The sequence below is a fragment of the Molossus molossus genome, unplaced genomic scaffold (assembly GCF_014108415.1).
Source record: "Molossus molossus isolate mMolMol1 unplaced genomic scaffold, mMolMol1.p scaffold_m16_p_17, whole genome shotgun sequence".
Lineage (NCBI taxonomy): Eukaryota > Metazoa > Chordata > Mammalia > Chiroptera > Molossidae > Molossus > Molossus molossus.
Genome location: NW_023425352.1, coordinates 28653459 through 28678149, shown reverse-complemented (window position 1 = coordinate 28678149; position 24691 = coordinate 28653459). Strand labels below are relative to the sequence as shown.

At 38.6% G+C, this 24691-nt stretch overlaps 1 protein-coding gene across 5 annotated transcripts in view; it reads left to right on the top strand.

The window, feature by feature from the left end:
* Positions 1 to 3171: 3171 nt before the first annotated feature.
* The window catches only part of HELLS (helicase, lymphoid specific), a 57972-nt gene continuing 36452 nt past the window's right edge, over positions 3172 to 24691 (top strand). For 4 of the 5 annotated variants that reach the window (XR_004959962.1, XM_036264640.1, XM_036264639.1 and 1 more), the window contains exons 1-10: positions 3172 to 3217; positions 3641 to 3762; positions 9128 to 9250; positions 13385 to 13441; positions 17223 to 17259; positions 17348 to 17412; positions 19198 to 19239; positions 20418 to 20642; positions 21206 to 21388; positions 22158 to 22301. Coding sequence is in view for 4 of the 5 variants with exons in the window: in XM_036264640.1 (XP_036120533.1) it covers positions 3187 to 3217; positions 3641 to 3762; positions 9128 to 9250; positions 13385 to 13441; positions 17223 to 17259; positions 17348 to 17412; positions 19198 to 19239; positions 20418 to 20642; positions 21206 to 21388; positions 22158 to 22301 (1029 nt within the window). In the remaining variant the exon portion in view is untranslated. The remainder of the gene's footprint in view (positions 3218 to 3640; positions 3763 to 9127; positions 9251 to 13384; positions 13442 to 17222; positions 17260 to 17347; positions 17413 to 19197; positions 19240 to 20417; positions 20643 to 21205; positions 21389 to 22157; positions 22302 to 24691) is intronic. The other variant, XM_036264642.1, reaches the window with a different exon arrangement.

The following is a 24691-nucleotide window of genomic DNA, read 5'->3' as shown; positions in this document are numbered from 1 at the left end:
CAGTCCCACTCTATCTGAACAAAGGGTGGAAAAATGTCCTAGGGTGAGGATAAAAAAAAGAAAAGAATCACTGGGAGGCAGGGAAATTAAAGATTGCTAATGTAGATAATTCTAAAGTTAGCTGTAAAAGGGGAAAGAGCAGATAATAAATAGCAGTGGTAATAAAGGAGATTGCCTCTTAACTTTTTTTAAGATGGAGAGATCTGAGTACTTAAATATGAATGGAACATACTCAGAAAAGGTTTAAGAAATAAAGAATGGGAGAATATGTCATCTGCATTCCTGAATAGGCTGCAAAGAGATCCAGAGCAGTGGAGAGAAAGTGGAAAAGGTGTTCAGATGCAGAGAGATTTGTAAATTTGGTTTTTGGAATCAGAAAGGAGAGTGGTCTTGTAGATATTGTTTGTGAACTAGGCAGAAAGTGGGGTCATCTAGTTTAAGCAAGAGGGAGCAGTCTTTTGTTTTGGGGGGGATGTTTTTTTTTTCACTTCTATGATTGGTTGGATGGTGAATCCATTAATATGAAAAGGATTCCAGGAGAGGAAGGCATTTAGTGTGGGTAGGGAAAAATAATGGCTTGTACCATCTTAGAAGAAAATGTCAATGCCTTATCTAGATGGTCTACCTCTGACTTTTTGTGCCACTCCCCCTTACCAATTTGGCTTCAGTCATACTGGCCTTATGATACTCAAATGTGCTCAAGCTTATTCCTGCCTTAGTCCCTTTGCACTAGCTGTAGATTCTTGGACTATTCTTCCCCTGAGCTAGCTGGCTGCTTGACATTGGTTCTCAGTTTAAATGTCTGTCATTTCGTCAGATAATCTGATCACCCAATTTCAAGTAACTACCTAGTTACTCTTATGCCACCCTGATATTTTGCAGAGTATGTCTCACGTACTCCTTCCCACACACTTATTTCCCTCAACTCCTGGAAGGTAAATTCCATAGCAGCAGGAATCTTATCTGTCTTGTTCATTGCTGCTCAGCTAGAAAAGTTCCAAGTCCCCAGGAAATATTTAAATTAGGCCCTTAAATAAAAAAGAATGAACAGAATTTAAAGGTCTGCACAATGGTAAACATGTCAGGAAATGTACCAGTGCACTTATATATTTACAAGTGTAGGGCCAGAGGTTACATGAGATGCCTGTCCTTTGAGAATCAGATGAAATTGCCTTGAGCTCTGTCTTACGGGTGTTGGGACAAATATTACCCACTGTTATTGAGGAATTAGAAGGGAAACTGTCAGACTTGAGCTGATCACTAAAGCCTGTGAACAAAGCAAAAAGAGAAAAATAACAGATGGAGGGGATATTTTGGAAAGTGGGGTACATTTGCTTTCAAATGAAAGAACAAGGAAAGGTTTTCCAATGCATTAGGGCAAAACTCCATAAAAAGCAGTGTTTCAAAAGTCAGGGAAGAAGAAATTTTGGAGGATAGTTTGGTGAAGGTCAAAATATTATGTAGCCCTGGCCACTGTGGCTCAGTTGGTTGGAACATTGTCCTGGGAAGCAGAAAGTGGTGGGTTCAATCCCCTGTTGATCAGGGTGCGGTCCAGGTGTGTGAGTAAGGCAGCCGATCTCTCTCTCTCTCTCTCTCTCTCTCTACCTTCTACCCCCCTTCCTCTCTGAAATCAATAAAAATAAATTTAAAAAACCTTAATGTAGAATGAAACTGATAGCTATTGTTTTATTAAAAGGAGGTAGAATTTAAGAGTAATTATATTTGTTTTTTGAGTATTTATTTTTTGTTTAGCAGGAGGGAGAGAGGGAGGAAGAGAGAGAGAAGCACTGAATGGTTGCCACCCACATGACCCCAACATAGCCCAATGACAAACTGCAACCGAGGTACATGCCCTTAGCGGGGAACCAAACCCGGGGCTCTCCGGTCTGCAGGCCAAAGCTCTAACTGCTGAGCAAAACCATCCAGGGTTTAAGAGTAATTATTAATTGAGGCTACATTTTATCTTAATACTGAACTAGGGGAAACAGACTTGATTTTGGATAGTGAACACAGTACAATATACAGATGGTGTATTATAGAACTGTACACTTGAAACAATTTTATTAACCAGTGTCATCCCAATAATTTTTTTTTTAATTTTTTTTTTTTTTTAAATAGTGAACTAGGAGTCAAAAGACACGGGTTTGACTCCTGTTTCATTTTAAAAGTGACTGCAGGCTTCTGGGCAAGCCAGTTTTTCTCTGAGCATCAGGTTTTTTCACTACAATGTAGGGATAAAAATAATCTCTGCTAATCTCGGAGTGTTATGAAGGTTGAAGATGGTTATGATAGCTGTGCAGTGTAAATCCTTACACTTTGTACAAATACAATTATTAAAGTTGTTGGAGTCAGAAATGGTATGGCAGGCTGACCATAAATTCTGAGGTAGGGGGAGGGGGAAACAGGAACTTGTTGAAAGGGCCGGTGACTACAACGTGGGGGCGGGGGGCTTGAAGGCTGAAAAAACAGACGAGAAAAAGCCCCACGTTTTCCTACCGGCGCCCACTTACTTGTGTATTGAATCGCGGAATCTTTTCCACTGGCACAACGCTCGGTTATCACTGCGTGCAGTTCTCCATTATCCTGAACCAATTTTCTTGAACTCTACTGTAATCTCAATTTACTATTTTCCTCTCCCATTCCACTGACAAAAGACTTTTTTCTGGGCCATTTCGGGGACTGTTTCACTCAAAATGTGAACTGCGGATGGCAGGCGAGCTTGGCGATATTTGTTTCTGACATCCTCACCTGGGTGTTCACATCTTTAGGACCTAAAGGATTGGGATTTAATCACATCAGCCAGGTGGGAAGGAAGGTGCCTTGCAAACTGTTAAAAGCGCTACTAAAGTACCCAGTACGTGAGGAAACTGGTCTCCCCGTGCTAGGCCGACTGGACCAGTACCATAGAGCTAGTTAAACAGGGACTTTTGCAAGTCAGAGGTCCAAACAAGCGCTTAACCAGCCCAGGTGCGTTTTCTGCGCCAAATCTCGCGCCGCCGGGGACGGGGGCGGGGGATCACGAAGTATCGCGAGATGACGGTGTTTTCCCGCGAAAGAGAAGCGCGCGTTTTTCTTTGGCCGGGATTTGGGGAGAAGGTTGGGACCGGCAGGGGCTGTGAGGATACAGCGCGCGCCGTTGCAGGTTCTTGGAGACGGGGGACGCTGTTCCCGAGTGTGTGTCCAGCCATGCCAGCGCAGCAGCCGGCGAGCAGCGACGGTGAGTGAGGCGAACCTTCCTCTGGGCACGGGCGGCGGCGTCCGGGGGCTGAGGGGGCCGCAGCATGGAAGCGGCAGCCGAGCTTTGGGGAAAGCTGACCCCCGGGCAGAGACTGAGGAGGAACAGAGGGGAAGGAGCCGTAGAAAGTGAACGGAGGGTACTCGGAATCGCCCATATTTGTGCATAATATAAATTTTACACGCGAGAGCGGCATTTTCCCCAGCGTCCCGATTTGTAAACGGGTGCAGGCAACTTGTTGACATTACGGAGACCTAGGGTGTCTTCCGAGGTGATGCTGGCGGCTCCGTGGGGCGTCAGCTTTTGCCTCGAATGCATCTGGGAAGGAGAGAACGTATTTTCCGCGGGAGCCGAGTCCTGTGTGATTTTGTTAAACCGCCATGTGGAAGCTTTCTCCCCTCTCAGGGTCCCTCGCCCCCGGCAGGGCGGGACAGCCGGAGCCCGCCGTGATCACCGCAGCCATGCTACAGGAGGAGGAGCAGCTTGAGGCTGCGGGGCTGGAGCGAGAGCGGAAGATGCTGGAAAAGGTAATTCCGCGAGTCGAGCTCGTCTTCCTGAAAGCCTGTAGTAACCTGATGCTCCCTCGGAGGTGTGGTTTGTGCTCTTCCAGGCGCTAGTCCGGTTTTTTTTTTTTCCTTCCCCCCCGTAAACGTGAAAACAGGGCTGTTTTTATCCTTTGTATGTTGACAGATGCTCTCCTGGAGAAAACTTTGCACGTGCTTTGAGTGATGCTTCCGTGAGAGGTAGTTTTGGCCTCTGCAGTGGCCTCATGTCCCTTTGAGAGAGCATTTCGGATTGCTGGATTAGCCATTATAATTCTTCCAGGGTTGATAAGGACTTTTTTTAGCGCTGATTTTCCATGTAAGTGATCAACTTGCTTTTGGTTTTCTCGGGCTACTGCTTAGTACCATTCTCGGGGTAAAAATGTGGTGTACTTTTTTTTTGCAAGTTGTTATGCTTTTGGTTTTCATGTATCTGTTTTGTAGATGACTAAAAGAAGTTTTTAACCTTGAAAATTCAATTCCGAGATACATTTCACTCCAATAATAAAGTCCCACCCTGCTGTTTAATTATTGCCAAAGCAAGAAAAAGAAGGATATGTAGCCCGCAGGTCTTACCTCTACTGCCTACCAAGTGATTTTCTTGTAATTCATTTAGCCCTCCTAATAGTATGATGATATAGGTAGTTTTGCTATCTCTATTTACATAAGACAAAAGTGAGGTAGTTGGGGTCACACACTAAAAGGCTCAAATTTGAACTGTGCCTGTCTCCAGAGTTCTTGTCCTTAACCCTGAACCACTCTGTACATTAGCATTTAATTAATTCCATGTAATTACAAACTGCTTATACTGGGAAATAGTGCACTCCAAAGGCAAGTAATGAATCACTTGGTTCCCTGTTATTTTATATCAACAATACTGATTTTTTCTGTTAGTATTGTTTAACACCTCATGAGCATTTGTTGTGAGACACTGTTCTGAATGCAGAACATGTATTTACCCATTGAGGCCTCAGCTATTCTATAAAGTAGATATTGTTATTAAACTTACTACTATTAACCTTACTAGTTTAATTATTAGTATAAACTATTAATATTTTTTGTTACTTCTCACCCAAGTAACATTTTTTTTCATTTAATTAAAAAAATTTTGTTGTTGTTGTTAATCCTGATACTTCTCCACTGAATTTTAGATAGAGAGGGGAGAGGCAGGCAGATGGACCAGGGCCTGATAGAACCTGCAACCCAGGTAGTTGCCCTTGACCAGAATCAAACCTGTGACTCTTCGGTCCTCTGGCCAACTCTCTTAACTGCTGAGCCAAACCAGCCAGGGCTAAACTATTATTTTTATTAAAGTAGGTTCTGGTTTCATGGTACTTTATGATTGAGGAAACTTAGGCACTTAGAGCTTGCCTGGGTCCCCACACCAAGTAAATGGCAGAGCCAAGATTGTAATGTAGGCCGTAAGGTTCCAGAAGTCACTTTTTAACCACTGTGCTGTATTTTCACACCAGTAATATAAGTTCTATTACTGATCATCCATAGTTAACCATAATCAGTTGAGGTAAAATGTTAACAAATTTTAATAGAATTGGGAGATTGACCTTGAACCACCTTTCCTCATTCCCTGACTTTTCGTAGTATTTTGATTATTACACACATTACTTATTTGACTCTCTCTCTGTTTATAGGGCACATTACTTAACTATTTTGCTTTTGTAGGCTTTGCACTTAGCAATCAGTAAATGTTTGTTGAATTTCTAAGTATGGTAGAAGTCTATTTGGTAATTTATTACATAATAATGTGAAAGATTGCATACATAAAATAAATATATTTGCCAAATGAATTAGGAGGAATCCTGGGACAGGTGTTAACTTCAGAGGTTGTAAGAATGATAAAGCTTTTGTTTATGTGTAGTGTATCTTAGTATTATAATCCATGAAAATTATTGGGTAAGGAAATACCATTTGAAGGAAGGTGTGAGGTACAATAAGAATACATTCCCAGCCCTGGCCGGTTTGGCTCAGCGGTTAGAGCATCGGCCTGCGGTCCCGAGAGACCCGGGTTCGGTTCCCGCTAAGGGCATGTACCTCGGTTGCAGTTTGTCCCCGACCCTGGTCGGTCGTGCGGGTGGCAGCCACTCGATGTGTCCCTTTCACGGCGATGTTCCTCTCTCTCTCTCTCTCTCTCTTCCTCCCACTGTACCTGAACAAAAAATGTCCTCGGGTGAGGATTAAAAAAAAAAAAAAAAAATACATTCCCAGAATGCATAGTTTGAGGGAAGAAACATTTTCACATTGAAAAGAGAGCTGTCACAATTTATAGCACCATGAACATTGACTGATGAAATGTTCAGTGAAATGTTTAAGCTTTTGAACAAACATTTCCCAGTTAGTCCTAAATGTTTTTGGAATTGTAACTGTTGAGGGATAGGTATGGCACAGTTAGGTTTTTTGTTTGTTTGTTGGTGTTTTTTTTTTTTAGTAGTTATGCAATTAAAATAGCAATTTTTAATCCCCTTCTAGACTTTTAGCCCTTCCATGAATAAAGCATTTAGATAACTTTTTAGTCCTTCTAATACAAGGGTGTAATTTGCTAAAAACCTTGTATTGTGGTCTGTTGTTATTACATTGTCTTTTTATGTAAGTATTGAAAGAATTTGATTAGTTTTCACATTTGACATTCATAAATTATGTCCTAGGTGATTACGGAGAAAATTCTAAGAATGGGTCTCTACCTAAAAGTCTTTGGAGGCCAAAACATTTACAAAATCTTACAAAAGTAAAGATTCTTTCCTTTACTGAAAACACAGTATTTAGGGGCATAAATTTAGAAGTATGTACTTAAGAGAGGAAGATTCAGTTTAAGCTTAAGTCTTAATGAGGAGCATTTTCTTTGCTTTAGCAGATTTTATGGTTTGTGAAGAGCCTAGACAATGACTTTAACATTCAGACGCTACACTTAATTTCTTTGGCTTTTCACCTGCATTTCCTTTAGAAAGAACTCATTGTTAGTCTAGAATACTTAAAAGAGTAGCATTAGGGTGTCTGAAGTGTGGGGGAGGGGAAGGTAAGAGTTGGGAGATTTCTGGGAGAGGTAAAAGGAAAATAGTTTAAATTGTGTAGGCTAAATATAACTCTTCTCCCACCCATAAAATCTGGGGTTGATGTTGGGAGAGATCATGGGGTACACAGAGGGAATGTATATTCTTGGTCTCCATTGGCATGCACTTCCATCTGGTCATCAAGATACACTCCCTGCCAGGCTTTCAGTGCTTTCCACAAATGGAGCTACAGTTTACCTTACTATGACATAATAAAGTTAAATCAAGAAAGAATAATGATAGTATTTACAACAAAATTATTTTTAAATACTTAAGACTGGGTTTAAAGGGTAACCATTGATATAGTATTCTAATTACATTAATTGTAAAATGTTCGTGATGGCATTTTTAAAGCTTTAATTTTTAAAAAAGTATGCTAATTTACCTTGGATTTAAGCTAGCAAGTATATGTAAATTAAGCCCAAAACATTTTAACTACAATTTTAAACAAATATATAAATTTAAAAATTTTAAAGTTTATTTTTATATAGAGTCCTAGGTAATTTCATCTCCCCATTTATAATACCCATCTTATTCATTGACTGCCTGTGGTAATCACAATAGTATATTGGTAGCAGTAAAATAAAGGCTGTTCTAAACTAACTGAAAATAGAGTTTGATAAGATATTAATAAATTAACTGCATGGGTTAAATTATGGGTGATTTAAAACTTTTCTGTAATATACATATATTTGGTTATTTTTATTCTTAGGTATCTTACTGTCACTGCTTTTGTAACAGAAAATAAATTTATTTTGAAAGAAAAGCTAAAGAGATCTAGGAAATATAAAAGCTAATATAAAGTGGTACCTGATTTATAAGGTCGAGCTTGAACCACTAAATTAAAGTTATTAGATTATGCTGCCCAGGTCCATCTCCCTAACACTCTTTGTCTCAGGAATGGAATTGGTGGTTGGTAGGATTAGCATGTTTGACTTTAGTAGATGAAGTCAACTCTCAGTTGATTCTCACTTTATGCCACTTAATGCTTAACTTTGAATTCAGATTAGGATTGGCAGATTATGAACTGGATTTGGCCTGTGCTTGTTGATTAAATTGTTTTATTGGAACACAATTATGTTCATTTATTTACATATTGTATATGACTGCTCTTATGCAAAAAGGCAAAATTGAGTTTTTGTAGTACAAACAATATAATGCTCAAATATTAAAATTTTTTTTTATCCTCACCCGAGGGCATTTTTCCATTTTTTGTTCAGATAGAGTGGGAGGGAGAGAGAGAGAAACATCCACATGAAAGGGACATTTTGAGTGGCCACATGAAAGGGACATTTTGAGTGGCTGCCACCTGCACGACCAACCAGTGCCGGGGACAACTGCAACCAAGGTACATGCCCTTAGCGGGAACCAAACCTGGGTCTTTTTGGACCATAGGCCGACGTTCCAACCGCTGACCCATAATGGCCACGGCTCAAATATTTAAATATTTATCCTTTGACCCTTTACAGAAAAAATGTGGGCTGTTGAACTATACTATTTGTTGCCTTTATGTTTTGTATCTTGTGCCTTGTGCTGTTCTTTTAAAATATTAAACTTATTGTGAGGCCACTATTGTAAATGCTTAGAAAATCACTCAATAAATGGTGTGTAAAAATAATATGCTTTAAAAGTAATAAAGCAGAGCTTTATAATAGGTTGCAAAAGAGGTAAAAGATAAAGCAAAAGAAAGCTAAAAGGTAGGGGGAAAACTGGGGAACACAATACTGCAGGAGGAAAGAGAAAAGGCTTGTAAGAAGTCATCAATAGATTTAACACTGTTGAAATATTTTAACAACATGGTTTTAAAATTCTGAATGCAGGTGTTCTACTCCCTCACCATTGACATTTTTTAATTCTAATGTTCTTTCCAATAAAACTGTTATATAAAATGTTTCTTTTCATTTGTTTGTTTAAAAACTGAGCTCCAACTTGAATTAAATATTTGCTTTCTAACTTTAATTGCAAATATTTAAAAAAGGACCCTCAACTTAGTAGATGCTAGTAACTATATGTCCAGTGTCTGAAATTTCAATATTTTAGTATCCAAGCTACATATTACTAGGTTGCCCAAGAATCATATTTTTTTCAGCTGTTCTAGTTTTTAGTTTGGAAAATAAGGTATTTTTAGTAAATGAATTTAATATTATAAAAATACCATTTTTTCATTAATTACATGAATTATATTAAACCTAAAGAGCATTTATTTAGCCAATTTTGTCACACTTAATGCAAAAAAATCAGTGTTTGTAGAAAACTTGAATAATTATGAAAGTTTTCTTTTTGGATAGGCTCACATGTCTTGGGAAAGAGAGTCCGTGGATATTCGATACCGTAGACTTCAACATTTGCTTGAAAAAAGCAATATCTACTCTAAATTTTTATTGACTAAAATGGAACAGCAACAGTTAGAGGTATGTATATGGGATTGATTACAGCTAATAGCTTAAAACCAGCTTTATTGAGATAGAAATTATATACAGTAAAATGCACGCATTTTAAGTTTATAGTTTGATAACATGACCAATGCATAGACTTGTATAATCATTAGCACAATCAAGATAAAGAACATTTTCTCATTCCCAAAAGTTTTCTTAATTAGTAATCCCTATGCCTGGCTCTGGGCCACCACTGATTTCTCTTTTCTTTTTTAATCCTCACCTGAGGACATTTTTTTCATTTTTTGTTCAGATAGAGTAGGAGGGAGAGAGAGGAAGACAGAGAGAGAGAGAAACATCGACGTGAAAGGGACACATCGAGTGGCTGCCACCCGCACGACCCAACCAGGGCCGGGTACAAACTGCAACTGAGGTACATGCCCTTAGCGGGAAACGAACCCGGGTCTCTCTGGACCGCAGGCCGATTCTCTAACCGCTGAGCCAAACCAGCCAGGGCTGATTTCTTTTTTCTGTCACTATAGATTAGTATTCCTTTTTCTAGAATTTCATATAAATGGAGTCATGTGGTAAACACTCTTTGTGTCTTACTTGTTTAGCTCAGCATATTTTTGATTTTCACTTACCTATTGTTTACTCAATAGGTCATTCTTTTTATTCCTGAGAAGCATTCCATTATATGAATGTACCACCATTTATTTTCTATTCTCCTGTTGACTGACTTGTCCTGTCTAGTGATGTTGGAAATTGTGAGGTTTATGTTGCTCAGTCTTTTTTTAAATTGCTTTATTGAAATATAATTGACATACATAAAATTTTACATGTTTAAAATGCCATTTTTTAAGTTTTGATATATGTATGTATACACCTATGAAGCCACAATCAAGGTAATGAACATAATCATCAACCCCAAAAACATTCTTTCTGCCCCGCCCCCCTTTTAATTGAAGTATAATTGACATATATTTCAGGTATACAGCATAATGATTCAATATTTTATATATTGCAGAATGAACACCACAATGTAAGTGTAGTTAATATCTGTCACTATACATAGCTAAACAATTTTTTTTCTCTTTTTAAAAATTGTATTTATTTGTTTTTAAGAGATAGAAGGATGGAGGGAGATAGAAACATCCATGCGAGAGAAACATTGATTGGCTGCCGCCTGCATGCCCCTTACTAAGGACATGTACCCTGACCAGGAATCCAGTCTGATACCTTTCTGGATAAAGGACAATGCTTCAACCAACTGAGCCACACTGGCCAGGGCCAAAATTTTCTTTGTTATGAGAATTTTTGAGATTTACTCTTCTAGTAACTTTCACATATGCAGTACAGGATTATTAACTGTAGTCTTTGTGCTGTACAGTACATCTCCATTACTTATTTTATTTACTCATTTATTTTAAATTGTTTTTCTTTATTGGTTTTGAGAGAGAGGAAGAAAAAGGGAGAGATAGAAACATCGATGAGAGAGAACATCGATTGGCTGCTTCCTGCATGCCCCCCACTGGGGATTTGGCCCACAACTTGGGCATGTGCCCTGACCAGGAATCAAACCGATGACCTCTTGGTGCATAGGTCGACACTCAACCACTGAGCTACACTGGCAGGGCTCCATTACTTATTTTATAACTGGAAATATATACCTCTGACCTTATTCATCTATTTCTTCCTTCCCCTCAACTCTACTCTGTTCTTTGAATCTATTAATTTGGTAGGTTTTTTTGTTTTGTGTTTGGTGGGGTTTTTAAGATTCCACGCATAAGTGAGATCATAGCGTATTTCTCCTCCTTCTGACTTAGCATAATGCCCTCAAGGTCCATCTGTGTTGTCACAGATGGCAAGGTTTTATTCTTTTTCATGACTGAATTCCTGCCCCTTTTAAATTCTCTCCCTTCATTTCCTGTCTTTTTCCCTCACTTATTTTCATTACCAAAAAGCCGTTGTTCTGCTTTCTGTTTTTATAGGTTAATTTGCATTTTCTGTTGGTGTTATTTTCTTTTAACTTTTGTATGTCTGGAAAAGTCTTCATTTGATTTCATTTTTTAATGATTTTTTTTTTTTAAATCCTCACCCAAGAACATTTTCCATTTTTTGTTCAGGTAGAGTGGGAGGGAGGGAGAGAAACACAGCGAGAGAGAGGAACATCGACGTGAAAGTGACACATCAAGTGGCTGCCTCCTGCACCACCCAACCCGGGCCGGGACAAACTGCAACCGAGGTACATGCCCTTAGCAGGAACCGAACCCGGGTCTCTCTGGACCACAGGCCAACGCTCTAACCGCTGAGCAAAACCGGCCAGGGCCTTTTTAAATCCTCACCTGAGGACATTTTTCCAATTTTTGTTCAGATAGAGTGGGAGGGAGAAAGAGAAACATCGACGTGAAAGGGACACATAGACTGGCTGCCATCCGCATGACCCCACTAGGGCCGGGGACAAACTGCAACCGAGGTACATGCCCTTAGTGGGATTGAACCCGGCTCTCTCTGAACCGCAAGCCAATGTTCTAACCGCTCAGCCAAACCGGCCAGGGCTTAATGATATTTTTACTGGGTAAATTTCTTTTTCTTCAGGACCTCTTTCCCCTGAGAGTTCTTTAATGATTTTTAACTGCTTTCTAGCTTACATTATTTCTGATAATGATGGCCTATGCATTACCTTTCAGACCTTGTTCCAGATATGTATCCTTCCTTTGGGCCTTTGCAATGGCTGTTTTTTGCACAGAATCCTCTTCTAGATATCTGCATGGGTTACTTATCCTCATCTTTAGGTCTGGCTTAAATGTTTTCTTCGTGAGGTTTTCCCTGACAATTTTAAATAAAGTTGTTACCTGACACCTTGTCTACGCACACATTCCTGATCCCCCTTTACATTGTTCTGTTCTTTTGTTTTTGTTTTTTTTAGTACTCACCTGAGGACATTTTTCCACTTTTTGTTCAGATAGAGTGGGAAGGAGAGAGAGAGAGAGAAAAACATCGACATGAAAGGGACACATCGAGTGGTTGCCACCTGCACAACCCAACCAGGGCCGGGGACAAACTGCAACCGAGGTAGTGCCCTTAGCAGGAACTGAACCCGGGACTCTCTGGTCCGCAGGCCGATGCTCTAACCGCTGAGCAAAACCGGCCAGGACCTACCTTGTTCTATTCTTATTGCTGCTACATTTGGTAAGTTTCTTTTACTTGCCTGAAGCCCTTTTTATTTATTTATTTATTTATTTATTTATCCATCCATCCATCCATCCATCCATCCATCCATCCATCCTCACCCGAGGACATTTTTGGATATTTTGTTCAAATAGAGTGGGGGTGGGGGGAAAGAAAGAGAGAGACAGAAACATCGATGTGAAAGGGACACATCGAGTAGTTGCCACCCGCACAACCCAACCAGGGCCGGGGACAAACTGCAACTGAGGTACATGCCCTTAGCGGGAACCGAACCCAGGTCTCTCGGGACCAACCGCCGAGCCAAACCGGCCAGGGCACCTGAAGCCCTTTTTAAACTTTTATGGTAAAATGAAACGCAGATAGAAAACTAATCTTCTTGATACCCTGTGTGTTTGAGGCCTTTTTACTTTGGCTGACAGGAATGTGAACTATTTCTAATCTTGTAAGTGCTGGGATTATTCCAGCTACTTCTTTCTAGTGGCTTTTCTTTGCCTTGGTTTTCTTACACTCATAGTACTGAACAGTGCTCAGCAAAGACTTGACTGCTGATCTTCAGAGCTTTATTTGTGTGCAGCTCTTCTGTCTGGTACTTGACCCTGGGTGTGCCAGCTGCTGTAAGTTTTGCACTCTTGTCTCCACAATGCTGGTAGACTGCAGAGCTCTGTTTGGGTTCTCCCTACTTTATTTGCTCTTAGAAATTGACTTTAGGCAGTAAGCAGTGCAATCAGAAAAGTCACCTCATTTGTTTCCCTTCTGTCAGTGTTCACTGTCCATTGTTGTATGTTGTCTGAATACCAATGTCTAATATATTTTATCTGAATTTTAGTTGCTTAAGGCAAGATAGTAAATCTGTCTCCTGTTTCATGAAGTCTTGAAGTACAAGTCTTTATTTTTAAAAATTCTTCTCAACATACTTATTTGAGATGTGTTTTATACTTTGCGTTTCTATTTGTGACACTAAGAAAAACTATTTTACAGGAACAGAAGAAGAAAGAGAAATTAGAGAGAAAAAAGGAAACTTCCAAAGTTACTACGGTAATATATAGTAAGCTAGAATATATTGCATATATTACCTTAAATGTTGAAGAAATTCTTTTGTGCTCTTGTAAGTTTATTGATCATTTATTTACTTTTAATCTTTATCTGATAATCTGTTTTCTCACAAACTGCATAGGAACACGTAAAACTGTTTCTCAGTATTTTAGATATGGAAGGAGAGCTCTAAAAAGTATGGCGCCTTCAGTTTCTAACTCTGTGGACTATATTTCATATACGCAGAATTTTACTCTCTTATCTAGGAAAAAAATCTACATATGTTTTACACTGCAGGGCATTCTGTAGATGGTCAGTACTCTTGGAGCCCGTAATGATGACTCTTCATGTGTTCAACCTCATCATGTCAACTTGTAGCCATAACAGTAATCTAAGATTGTAGCTTGTTGCAACAGTGGGCCAACACTGGAGCACATAGTCATCTCCTGCTATCTCATTTAGGGATAGCCTGAACTTTCTGTATGATCTTTTTCAAATATTGTTTTAATGTGAGGCTGTTTAATGCCATAATGATGGGAATTGTATAAAGAACAGTTGCACTAGTGAAAAGAGGAATAATGAAGGCGACATTTATTGAGTACACATTACGTGTCTGGTATTGTTCTAAACCTCACATGCTTTTACTTATTTATCAAAAGCGCTATTAGGTTGAGGTACTGTTACTGTCCCATTTTATCTCTTTTTTTAAAAAATATGTTTTTATTGATTTCAGAGAGAAGGTAGGAAGGAACAGAGAGAAGCATCCATCTGTTGCCTCTGGCATGGCCCTTACTGGGGATTTAGCTTGCAACCTGGGCATTTGCCTTGACCAGAGATCAAACCAGCAATCTTTTGGTACATGGGAAGAATGCTAAACCCACTAAGGCACACCAGCCAGGGCCCCATTTTAAATTTAAAGAAGCTGATGCAAGGTGATAAAGTATGGTCCATCCTCATTTGCAGATTCTGTATTTGAAAATTAACATACTGACTAAAATTTTTTATAACCCCAAAATCAATACTCATGTTTTTATGGACATTCACAAACATGTACACATGCAGAACAGCCAAGAATTTGACTCTCCCAATATACATGTTCCCAGCTGAACTGGTGATCTGTCTTATTTAAGCCATCACACAGGAAACAAGTGTTTTTTCTTGTTTGTTCGTTTTTTTTTTTTATTTTTGGTACCTGCCCCTAGAGGGAACCGAACCCGGAACTCTCTCGCCCACAGGCCGATGCTCCAATCGCTGAGCCAAACTGGCCAGGGCAAAACAGGTATTCTTTTTGTGGTCTGTTTAATGCTGTATTTTACATTGATTTTGCTGTTTAAAATGGCCCTTAGCCACATTGTGCTGAAGTGCTTTCTGGTGTTTCTTTTTTTCCTCACTCCAGGCCTTTTTTTTTTTTTTAATCTTCGGATAGGGAGGGAGGGAGACAGAGACAGACAGACAGACATGTCTGCTGATTGCCACCCGCGCGACCAGAACTGGGGCCGGGGATGAACCGCAACCAAGCTATGTGCCTTTAGCGGGAACTGAACCCGGGACTCTGCTCCACAGGCTGACGCTCTAACCGCTGAGCAAAACTGTCCAGGGCTTTGTGGTGTTTCTAATGCAGAAAGGTTGTGTTGGGCCTAATGGAGAAAATAAATGTGTTAGAAAAGCTTCCTTCAGTATTTACAATGTTGCTGGCCCTGAGTTCAGTGTTAGTCAACATGTTTTATGTTTTTTGTTTTAATTTTTCTTTATTGATATTTAGAGAGAGGGGAATGGAGAGGGAGACAGAGACAGAAACATCGATGAGAAAGAACATCGATTGGCTGCCTCCTGCATGCCCCTCACTGGGGATCAGGCCCACAACCTGGGCATGAGCTCTGACCGAGAATCAAACCTGCAACTTCTGTGGCATGGTCGATGCTCAGCCACTGAGCCACACCGGCCGGACTCAACATATATGCTAAAGAAGATAAAATAGCACACATAAAATAAGGTTGTGTATTTCATCCATGTGACCAGAGCCTTATAGGAACCTAAACTTGTGTTTCTCCTAGAGGCAATGGTTAATGTGTTCACCAGTTTATTATTTGTAGTGACTGTATAGAACATAACTACTGAATAAGAATTGATTACAACTTGCTGAAGATCAGTTAATATATAATAATGCCAGGATTAGTTTCAGACCCAACCCATAGCTCCCATACTAAACTGCTTTTATTAGGAAAGATCAAAATGCCAATAGGCAAAATAGGTAGGGTATTTTTAAGTCCAGTTATCTGATTCTTAGTATGATTAGTGGTGATATTAATCAACATAGATGATGTTGCAACAAAAGTCATTTTCAAAAACGGATTTAATTTGACTCAGTTAATTTCAGGGACTTTTGGGTTTTTTTTTTATATTTTGTTCAGATAGAGTGGTAGGGTGAGAGAGAGAGAGAGAGAGAGAAACATCGATGTGAAGGGGACACATCGAGTGGCTGCCACCCACACAACCAACCAGGTCCGGGGACAAACTGCAACTGAGGTACATGCCCTTAGCGGGAACCGAACCCGGGTCTCTCCGGACCGCAGGCCGACGCTCTAACCACTGAGCCAAACCGGCCAGGGCGGGACTTTTGATATTTTAAAGAACATATAAGATAATTTTACTGGCTTAATCATTTACTCCCTACTCTTCATCCTGTTGATTTAATCCTTCCTTCACTTTTGTGCAGCTAAGTTTTTATACCAGGGTTTTTTGTTTTTCCTCCACTTTGTTCTAAAGGTGCAAACCATTAATTTCTGCCTACTTCATCTCACGAGTCCCTTTGGTATTTTCATATTTAATCCTCTAATTTTTATATAATTATTTAATTGAGCTTATTTCTTGGTCTTTTATTTTTTATTTTTATCTTTTTTTTATTTTTTATCCTCACCCGAGAACATTTTTCCATTTTTTGTTCAGGTAGAGTGGGGGGGGGGAGAGGAACAGAGGGAGAGAGAAACGTCGATGTGAAAGGGACACATGGAGTGGCTGCCACCCGCACAACCGACCAGGGCCGGGGACAAACCGCAACCAAGGTACGCGCCCTTAGCGTGAACCGAACCTGGGTCTCTCAGGACTGCAGGCTGACGCTCTAACTGCTGAGCCAAACCGGCCAGGGCATTATAAAGGGACACATCGAGTGGTTGCCACCCACACGACCCAACCAGGGCCGGGGACAAACTGCAACCGAGGTACATGCCCTTAGCGGAACCGAACCCGGGTCTCTCCAGATCGCAGGCCAGTGCTCTAACCGCTGAGTCAAACTGGCCAGGGCTTGGTCATTTTATTTTTCTTACATATTGTCTATGTATTTTTTATCTTCTCCAACTCTCAGTTTCAAACTGTTTTGAAACATCTCTTCCTCTCTTATCTCTCAGTAATATTTTTTTCAGTCAGTATTCTTTTATTTGTACTTTCAATTATATTTAACTTCGAATTTTACTGAAAATAAGTACTCCTATACAATACACGTTGAATATCTTCAGCATAAACATAAAAAGGTGTATGTGGTAATTTAAAAATAAAAATGTCTTCTCTTATTAAATAAAACAAAATGAGGAAAATAGAGTATTTGGGAAAAAGTAGAGGGTTATGGTTACAAATAATTTATAGTGGGGAAGTACAGAAAAAGATTATATGTTGGTACATATAATAGTAAAAAGTTGTGGATGTGGTTCAAGGAACATTTACTTTATCATTTCATTTTAATATGTAATATAGCACTCTTAGAAAAATAATCTAAATCCTTGTTCTTTAGGGTAAAAGTTCCATTGGTGCAAGCGAGGAGAATCCAGGTAAATTTCCTTGTTCTAGTTTTGAAGAATATGTGTTTATTTTTTTTCATTAATTACAATAAAAAATAAAATGAATTTGTTTTTATAGTTATGAGAAAGAAAAGAGGAAGAGAAGATGAATCATACAATATTTCAGAGGTCATGTCAAAAGAGGTAAAAATGATGGCGGGGAGGGCACATAAGATCTCAATGGATTGCAGTTACCTGCTTGGCTTTTTAACCTGTTAAATGTTTGAGGGAAGAAGATGGTATCATCTTCCTGTTTGTTAAAGGATCATGAGCTTGGCCTAATCAGAAATAATTTCTTGAAACCTCAAAACCTTAATAATTTTGTTCTTGTTCTTTCTTAAGACAGGGAACTAAAATCACATACTCATTTCTTTTTTTTTTTTTTTCCTTTATTGATTTTTTTTTTTTTTTTTTTTTTTTTTGAGAGAGAGAGAGAGGAAGGGAGAGGGAAAGAGATAGAAAAATCAATGAGTGAGGCCCTGGCCAGTTTGGCTCAGCGGTTGGAGCATCGGCTTGCGGACCAGAGAGTCCCAGGTTCAGTTCCCGCTAGGCCCTCGTGGCTAGGGGCACGTACCAAAAAAAAGAAAAATCAGTGAGCTAGAACATCAGTTGACCGCCTCCTGCATGCCACCAACTGAGGATCCGGCCCATAACCTGGGCATGTGTCCTGACTGGGAATCAAACCGGCAACCTCTTGGTGCATGGGTTGACGCTCAGCCACTGAGCCACACTGGCTGGGCACATACTCATTTCTAAAACCAGAACCTTTTTTCAATTTTTCACTTATGATCTCAATAGAAATTAATTAAAGAACATCTAAGATTATGACAAATCTTAAATGTTTCTTAAGCATAATTGAATGTATCAAATTTTTACATTTTAAAAATTCTAACTTTATTATCTACAGACTTTCTTTTACCTAAAATTCAAAAATTCAAATTTTTTAGATCTTTGTGAAGTATGAAATTTTGAATTTCACATGATTCTTTTGTTTAGGGTATTACTCTTCACCCCATCCCCACCCACATTTAAAAAATAATGGTCAGGACCTGCTCAGTTGTTTATGGAACACACTCAACCCACAGTTGAAAAGCAATGTTAATGAGATTTATTGATGGTTAGCCAATCACACAGATGTTAGTTTAATTCATCACATGTTTGTAGTAGCATGTCTGGGCAAATTGTCCTAAGTGGATAAGATCATTCAATAAAGAAAGGTCAAGACAGTCTTTGCCTAAGTCATCAGGTGACACTCAGGTATTGCTTGTCTCTACACTCTTAGCATCTGGTAGGAACCTCATCAAAACACTTTTATTCTGTATTTTCAATTTATGTCTTTGCTTCTTGCTCAGGATTACAAATTCAGATGTCTGTCTACAGAGGCCTAAAGTGGGCTGGAGTTGGGATTATAATACTTTCAGGAGTAATTCTTGAGTAACAGAAGTAGCCACAACTTGATTCTAGAGCAGAGTTTGGAAAACTTTTCTGTAAAGGACCAGACAGTAAATGTTTTTGGTGTTAAGTAGTTTTGTGGGTAACAACTGAACCCTGAATTTGGCTGTTGTGGCCTGAAAGCAGGCATAGATAACACTGAACAAATGAGCTTGATTTTGTTCTAATTAAACTTTATTTATAAAAATAGGTTGCCAACTGGAGTTGGTCCATAGGATATAGTTTGCCATGTGTGAATTTGGACCTGGTCTATTCAGAAAATTCAGGAGTAAATATCCCAATTTGTGTGTTGCTAACTAATTAAAAATTTTAAGACACTCTAAGCTTAATTTTGCCTGAGGTCTTCCAGTTTCAGTCCTATTTTAATTACCATGAGAGCCTTGTCTCCATTTCCTGGTATAAAATCAAAACAGTAAATGTCTGTTAAATACACAAATGAATCACATATATTGTTATTTTGTTTTCTCAATTTTCTAGGAAATTTTGTCTGTGGCTAAAAAAAATAAACAGGAGAATGAGGTAAGAGATTGAAAATAGATATTCCATTTAGGGGTTCATATTTGTTTCCGTGATTATTACCCTCTTTTAATCACCAGTATACTTTTTCTCACTAGTTATCCTAGTTCTTACTTAGCCTTTAAGAAAAGTACCCATTGGCTTTTCCAGTTGACTGTCCAATTGTGGCTCATTTATAAAACTTTTTCTATGAATTGACTTAAATTTTTTTCCCTAATCCTCACCCGAGGATATTTTTCCATTAATTTCTTTTTTTTTTTAGATAAGAGTGGAAGGGAGGGGGAGAAAAACATTGATGTGAGAGAAGCACATTGATTGGCTGCCCCCCAAATGTTGCTGGGAATCAAACCTGCAGCCCAGGAACATGCCCTTGGCTAGGAATCAACCCTAAGACCCTCTGTTCCGAGGGCAGGTGCTCTAACCGCTGAGCAAAACCAGTGAGGGCTGTTTTCACATTCTTAAAATGGAGTTGTGGAGGTCACCAACCAGTAAAATTCATCGTTGGTTATAAGTTGGTGCTGAGTGTCACAAACAGATAAATTTAGATTCTTGAGTGTGACATAGTGAGTTTTAAAACTACTTACTTTGCCTCTTGCTCTGCAATGAAAGTAATTACTTATTTTGAAGTACATTTTTATATGTTCCATGAAAGGAAATTTGTTTTTCTTCTTTTATAGACATTATAAATTATATTTGCTGCAGGTGAAGAAATTTTATTAAAAGAATTGTTCAATAAATTATTGGGTAGCACTTAGCACACGACCGGTGGGTCATGACCCCTTTGGGGGTCGAATGACCCTTTCACAGGGGTCGCCTAAGACACGGCAAAAGTACAGTTTTGAAGTAGCAACAAAAGTAATTTTATGATTGGGGGTTCACCATAACATGAGGAACTATATTAAAGGGTCGCAGCATTAGGAAGGTTGAGAACCACTGATAGAGGTTTGGGAAGGAGGTACCATTCATTGTAAAAGTAATTTCAAAGGTGTACTTTTTTCCCCTAATGGCTTTGCATTTGGGGGAATGGAGGCAACTGTCTAGGGTTTTATTCAACATAAGGTTTTATTTCTACATACCTAATGATTATAGCACTGGGTAAATTTTGATTAGCAGTTACATTTTTTGATAAGTAGAGGGTACCATTATGTATCAGACTTCTAATTAACCTTTTTTCTTTATAGGATGAAAGCCCCTCTTCTAATCTCTGTGTAGAAGATCTTCAGAAAAACAATGACTCAAATAGTATAATTAAAGATAGATTGTCACAAACAGTTAGGCAGAATACTAAACTCTTCTTTGACCCAGTTCGGAAATATAATGGGCAGCCAGTACCCTTTCAGCAACCAAAACACTTTACAGGTGGTGTGATGCGTTGGTACCAAGTAGAAGGCATGGAATGGCTCAGGGTAATGTATTCTTAATTTTAATATAAGATAGTAGTTCATTTCTATATTATAACCTATTAATATGATGTAATACAACATATTGTTCCTTTCATGTTTCACTATTATATGTGAAACATTTGTGTATAAATACTTGTTTTCTGATTTATTTACCTGAAGTAAAATTTTAAAAGTGAATATCGCCTGGCCCGTGTGGCTTGGTTGGGCATAGTCTCATGCATCAAAAGGTTGCTGGTTCCTTTCCCAGTCAGGACACATGCCCAGGTTGCTGGATTGATCCCCAATTGGGGAGCCTACAGAAGAGAGCCAATCAGTGTTTTGCTATCACATAGGTGTTTCTCTCTCTCCACTCCCTCTCTTAAAAAAAAAATTCTGAAAGTGAAAATTATCTTATTCAAGGCTACCAACACATTTGTAACTTTGATAACCCTTTCCCACAAGTGTTATTATAACTTACACTGTGAATATGTCAGTCTCATCATGATCTTTGGGTAAAAAATAAATAGTTGCTAATTCAATAAGCATTTGTATCAGAATTTAAATACAGTGTATATTGTTTTGTCCAGATGCTTTGGGAAAATGGAATTAATGGCATTTTAGCAGATGAAATGGGACTGGGAAAGACAGTTCAGTGCATTGCTACAATTGCATTGATGGTTCAGAGAGGAGTACCTGGACCTTTTCTTGTCTGTGGCCCGCTGTCTACACTTCCTAACTGGATGGCTGAATTTCAGAGATTTACACCAGAAGTAAGACATGTTTCCTTTTGTTAAATATATATCATTTAAAATGTTTATTTTGTTGTCTGAATTAGATTAGAGACCTCTTTCTATAATTATATGATTTCTGTGTAAATACTACATCTTTGACTTACCTTTCAATTTTATAAAAGCTACTTTAAGTTTATAAAGAATAGGTGTAAGTGATCTTGGACTTGTTGCCAAAAATGTCTCTGAATGATTTTCAGTGTATTGGATAATTTGGTTGACCTGAGACAGACCTAGGTAGAATTTATTCTTAAATTCTATATATACTTAAGGTGTTTTCCTTCTATTTGTATTTGTTGTTGTGGCCGGCCACATATTTGCCTATAAGAAGCATATTTCAGAAGTAGCTTTGAAACCTACCTTGGCTTACCTTGATTTGTTTTCACTGCTTTTTGATTCTCCCATAGTAGTCTAATAATTTATTAGAGGAGGGGGCAGGAAGAGATAAACCAAAGAACTTATACGCATATGTGCATAACCATTGAATGCAGACAAGAGTATGGAAAAGGTGGTGGGGGGGGGTGAGAGCAGGGAGGAGGGAGGGAATCAATGGTAGAAAAAGGGGGAAGATATCTGTAATACTTTCACCAACAAAGATAAATTTAAAATAAAGAGTTGATTGACTTATTTTGTTACAGAAAATTAGAGCTAAGATTATGATTTCTTTCTGAAATCATTGTTATATTTTCCAAATTTTTATATTCATATTTTGTTCTAAATTTTTTATATAAGCTAACATAAAATTTTTTAGATTCCTACTATGTTATATCATGGGACCCAGCAGGAACGTCGAAAATTGGTCAAGAAAATTCACCAACGGAAAGGAACACTGCAGATTCACCCTGTGGTAATCACTTCATTTGAAATAGCCATGAGAGACCGAAATGCATTACAGGTGTGAATGGATTTCATTGGGTTCTTTGTAATCCATAAATTACATTTTTATAACACTTTCTCATCATCCAGTAGCATTTTTTTTTCTGATGGAAGTAATAGATTGTATTGTGCACAGTCCCTTAGAAATTGAAGGTTTAACATAAAGATGAGATGAAAGTTGTAGTCTCTAAAATGAAAACTAAAGCCTGTGCCACTTAAATATGTAGCCACTGTCATTTTAAATGTGTTAGAATCTTCCAGATATAGACCTAATTTGTGAATATATTAAAGATAAGTCTCTGACATATGCTTTAAATGGATAGAAATCACTTATCCATTTAATTTTTTTTTCTTTATTGATTTTTAGAGAGAGAGGAAGGGAGAGGGAGAAAGAGAGAGAAACATCAATGGGCGAGAACATCAGTTGGCCACCTTCTATATGCCCCCCCACTGGGGATTGGGCCCACAAACAGGGAATGTGCCCAGACCGGGAATCGAACTGGCGACCTATTGGTGCATGGGTCTACACTCCACACCACTGAGCCACACGGGCTGAGCACCACATATAGTTCTTTACCGCTTTGTTTTTTTCTTTACCAGTATATAAAATTTTACCAATGTGATGGTGAAACTCTGGAGTATTACTTACAGTTATGTTAGTTTTTCACAGAAAAAGTAGTATATATTGCTTGTAGAAAAAGTAGAACACAGAAAGACTTAAAAGCACTCATAACTCTACCTGAGAATTACTACTACTTTATTAAATAGCTATTGTTAACATATGGCTATGATTTATACATAAGGTTATGCTATGTGTTCTTTCTTTTTTCTTTATTAATCTTTGTTACAGATGTTTTTCCTTTTTTATGTATTCTTTCTTGAAACTCTTATTTTAGAGTAAATAATATAACATGAAAACATGTCTAATTCTTTTGCTGTTCTTACCCAGCCCACATTGAAACAGATACGCTTTTTTGTCAATTTCATTTGCCAGTAGCTAGAATTTTTGTAATTTTCTCTTTCAATGAGTATGTTTGTAGTTTTAGGAGTTGATGGCATTGGGGGGCACAGAGCTTCTATTTCTGAGTAATAGGAGAAGTATTTCAGTTCACTAACTTTCAAATTCTTCATCATTTTCATTGCATTGGTTTGGGTTTTTTTTTTTTGCCTATTTATAAAGGATGTTTTATGTTTTGTATGGCTTTTTAAGGTAGACAGTTTAAAATGAGAAAATTTTCATGTTCTTTGCTTTGCCATATTACCAGGAAAAGAAGTCCCACTTTTAAAAAATTTTTTAAAATAAGAAGGTAAGCCATGCTGGTTCAGCATTGTCCCATGCACCAAAAGGTTGAAGATTTTTTTGTTATGTTTTGTTGACCTTTTTTTTTTTTTAAAGAGAGAGGGTGGAGGGGAGAGGAAGAGAGACCACTGATCTGTGGACCTTACTTGCCCCCCCCCTACTGGGGATTGAGCCTGAAACTCAGGCGTGCACCCTGACTAGGAATCCAACCATTGACCTCTTGGTGCATGGAACAATGCTCAGTCCACTAAGCCACACTGGCTGGGCAAAGATTGATGATTTGCTTCCTGATCAGGGCACATGCCCAGGTTGCAAGTTTGATCTCCCGTTGGAGCAATTAACAGGAGGCAGCAGATGGATGTTTTTGTCTCACATCAGTGTTTCTGCCTCTCCATAAAATCACTAAAAAGTTTTCTGACCTGTGTGGCTCAGTTGGTGGGCTTCCTGCTGGGCACCAAGAGGTTACCAATTTGATTACTGGTCAGGGCACATTCCCAGGTTTCAGGCTTGATCCAGTGAGGGCTTGTGGGAGGGAGTTGATTGAAGTTTCTCTCCCTTTTCCTTTATCTAAAAATATCAGTTAGCCCTGGCCGGTTTGGCTTAGCGGTTAGAGCTTTGGCCTACGGTCCTGAGAGACCTGGGTTCGGTTCCCACTAAGGGCGCATACCTCGGTTGCAGTTTGTCCCTGGCCCTGGTTGGTCGTGCGGGTGGCAGACATTCACGGTGTCCCTTTCACGTCCATGTTTCTCTCTCTCTCTCCTCTTTCTCCCTCCCACTCTGTATGAACAAAAAAATGGAAAAATGTCCTCAGGTGAGGATAAAAAAATAAAAATATCAATTAACATATTTTTAAAGTATGTATAAAATCAATAAAAACATTCTTTAAAACAAGTTAAAACCATTTTCATGGCAACTTAATAAAACTAAATGGATGTCTTTCTGTGAACGTAAATTAAAGTTTGCTCCAGAAGAAAGGAGAAACCTAAGTAAACCAGTAACTTAAAACTTAAGAACATCAGCAGTTTATAGAGTGTCAATCTCAGATGTAGGCCTCAAAACAAAAATTCTAATGTAATTTAATATTTCAGAGCATATGGAGCTAATTAAAC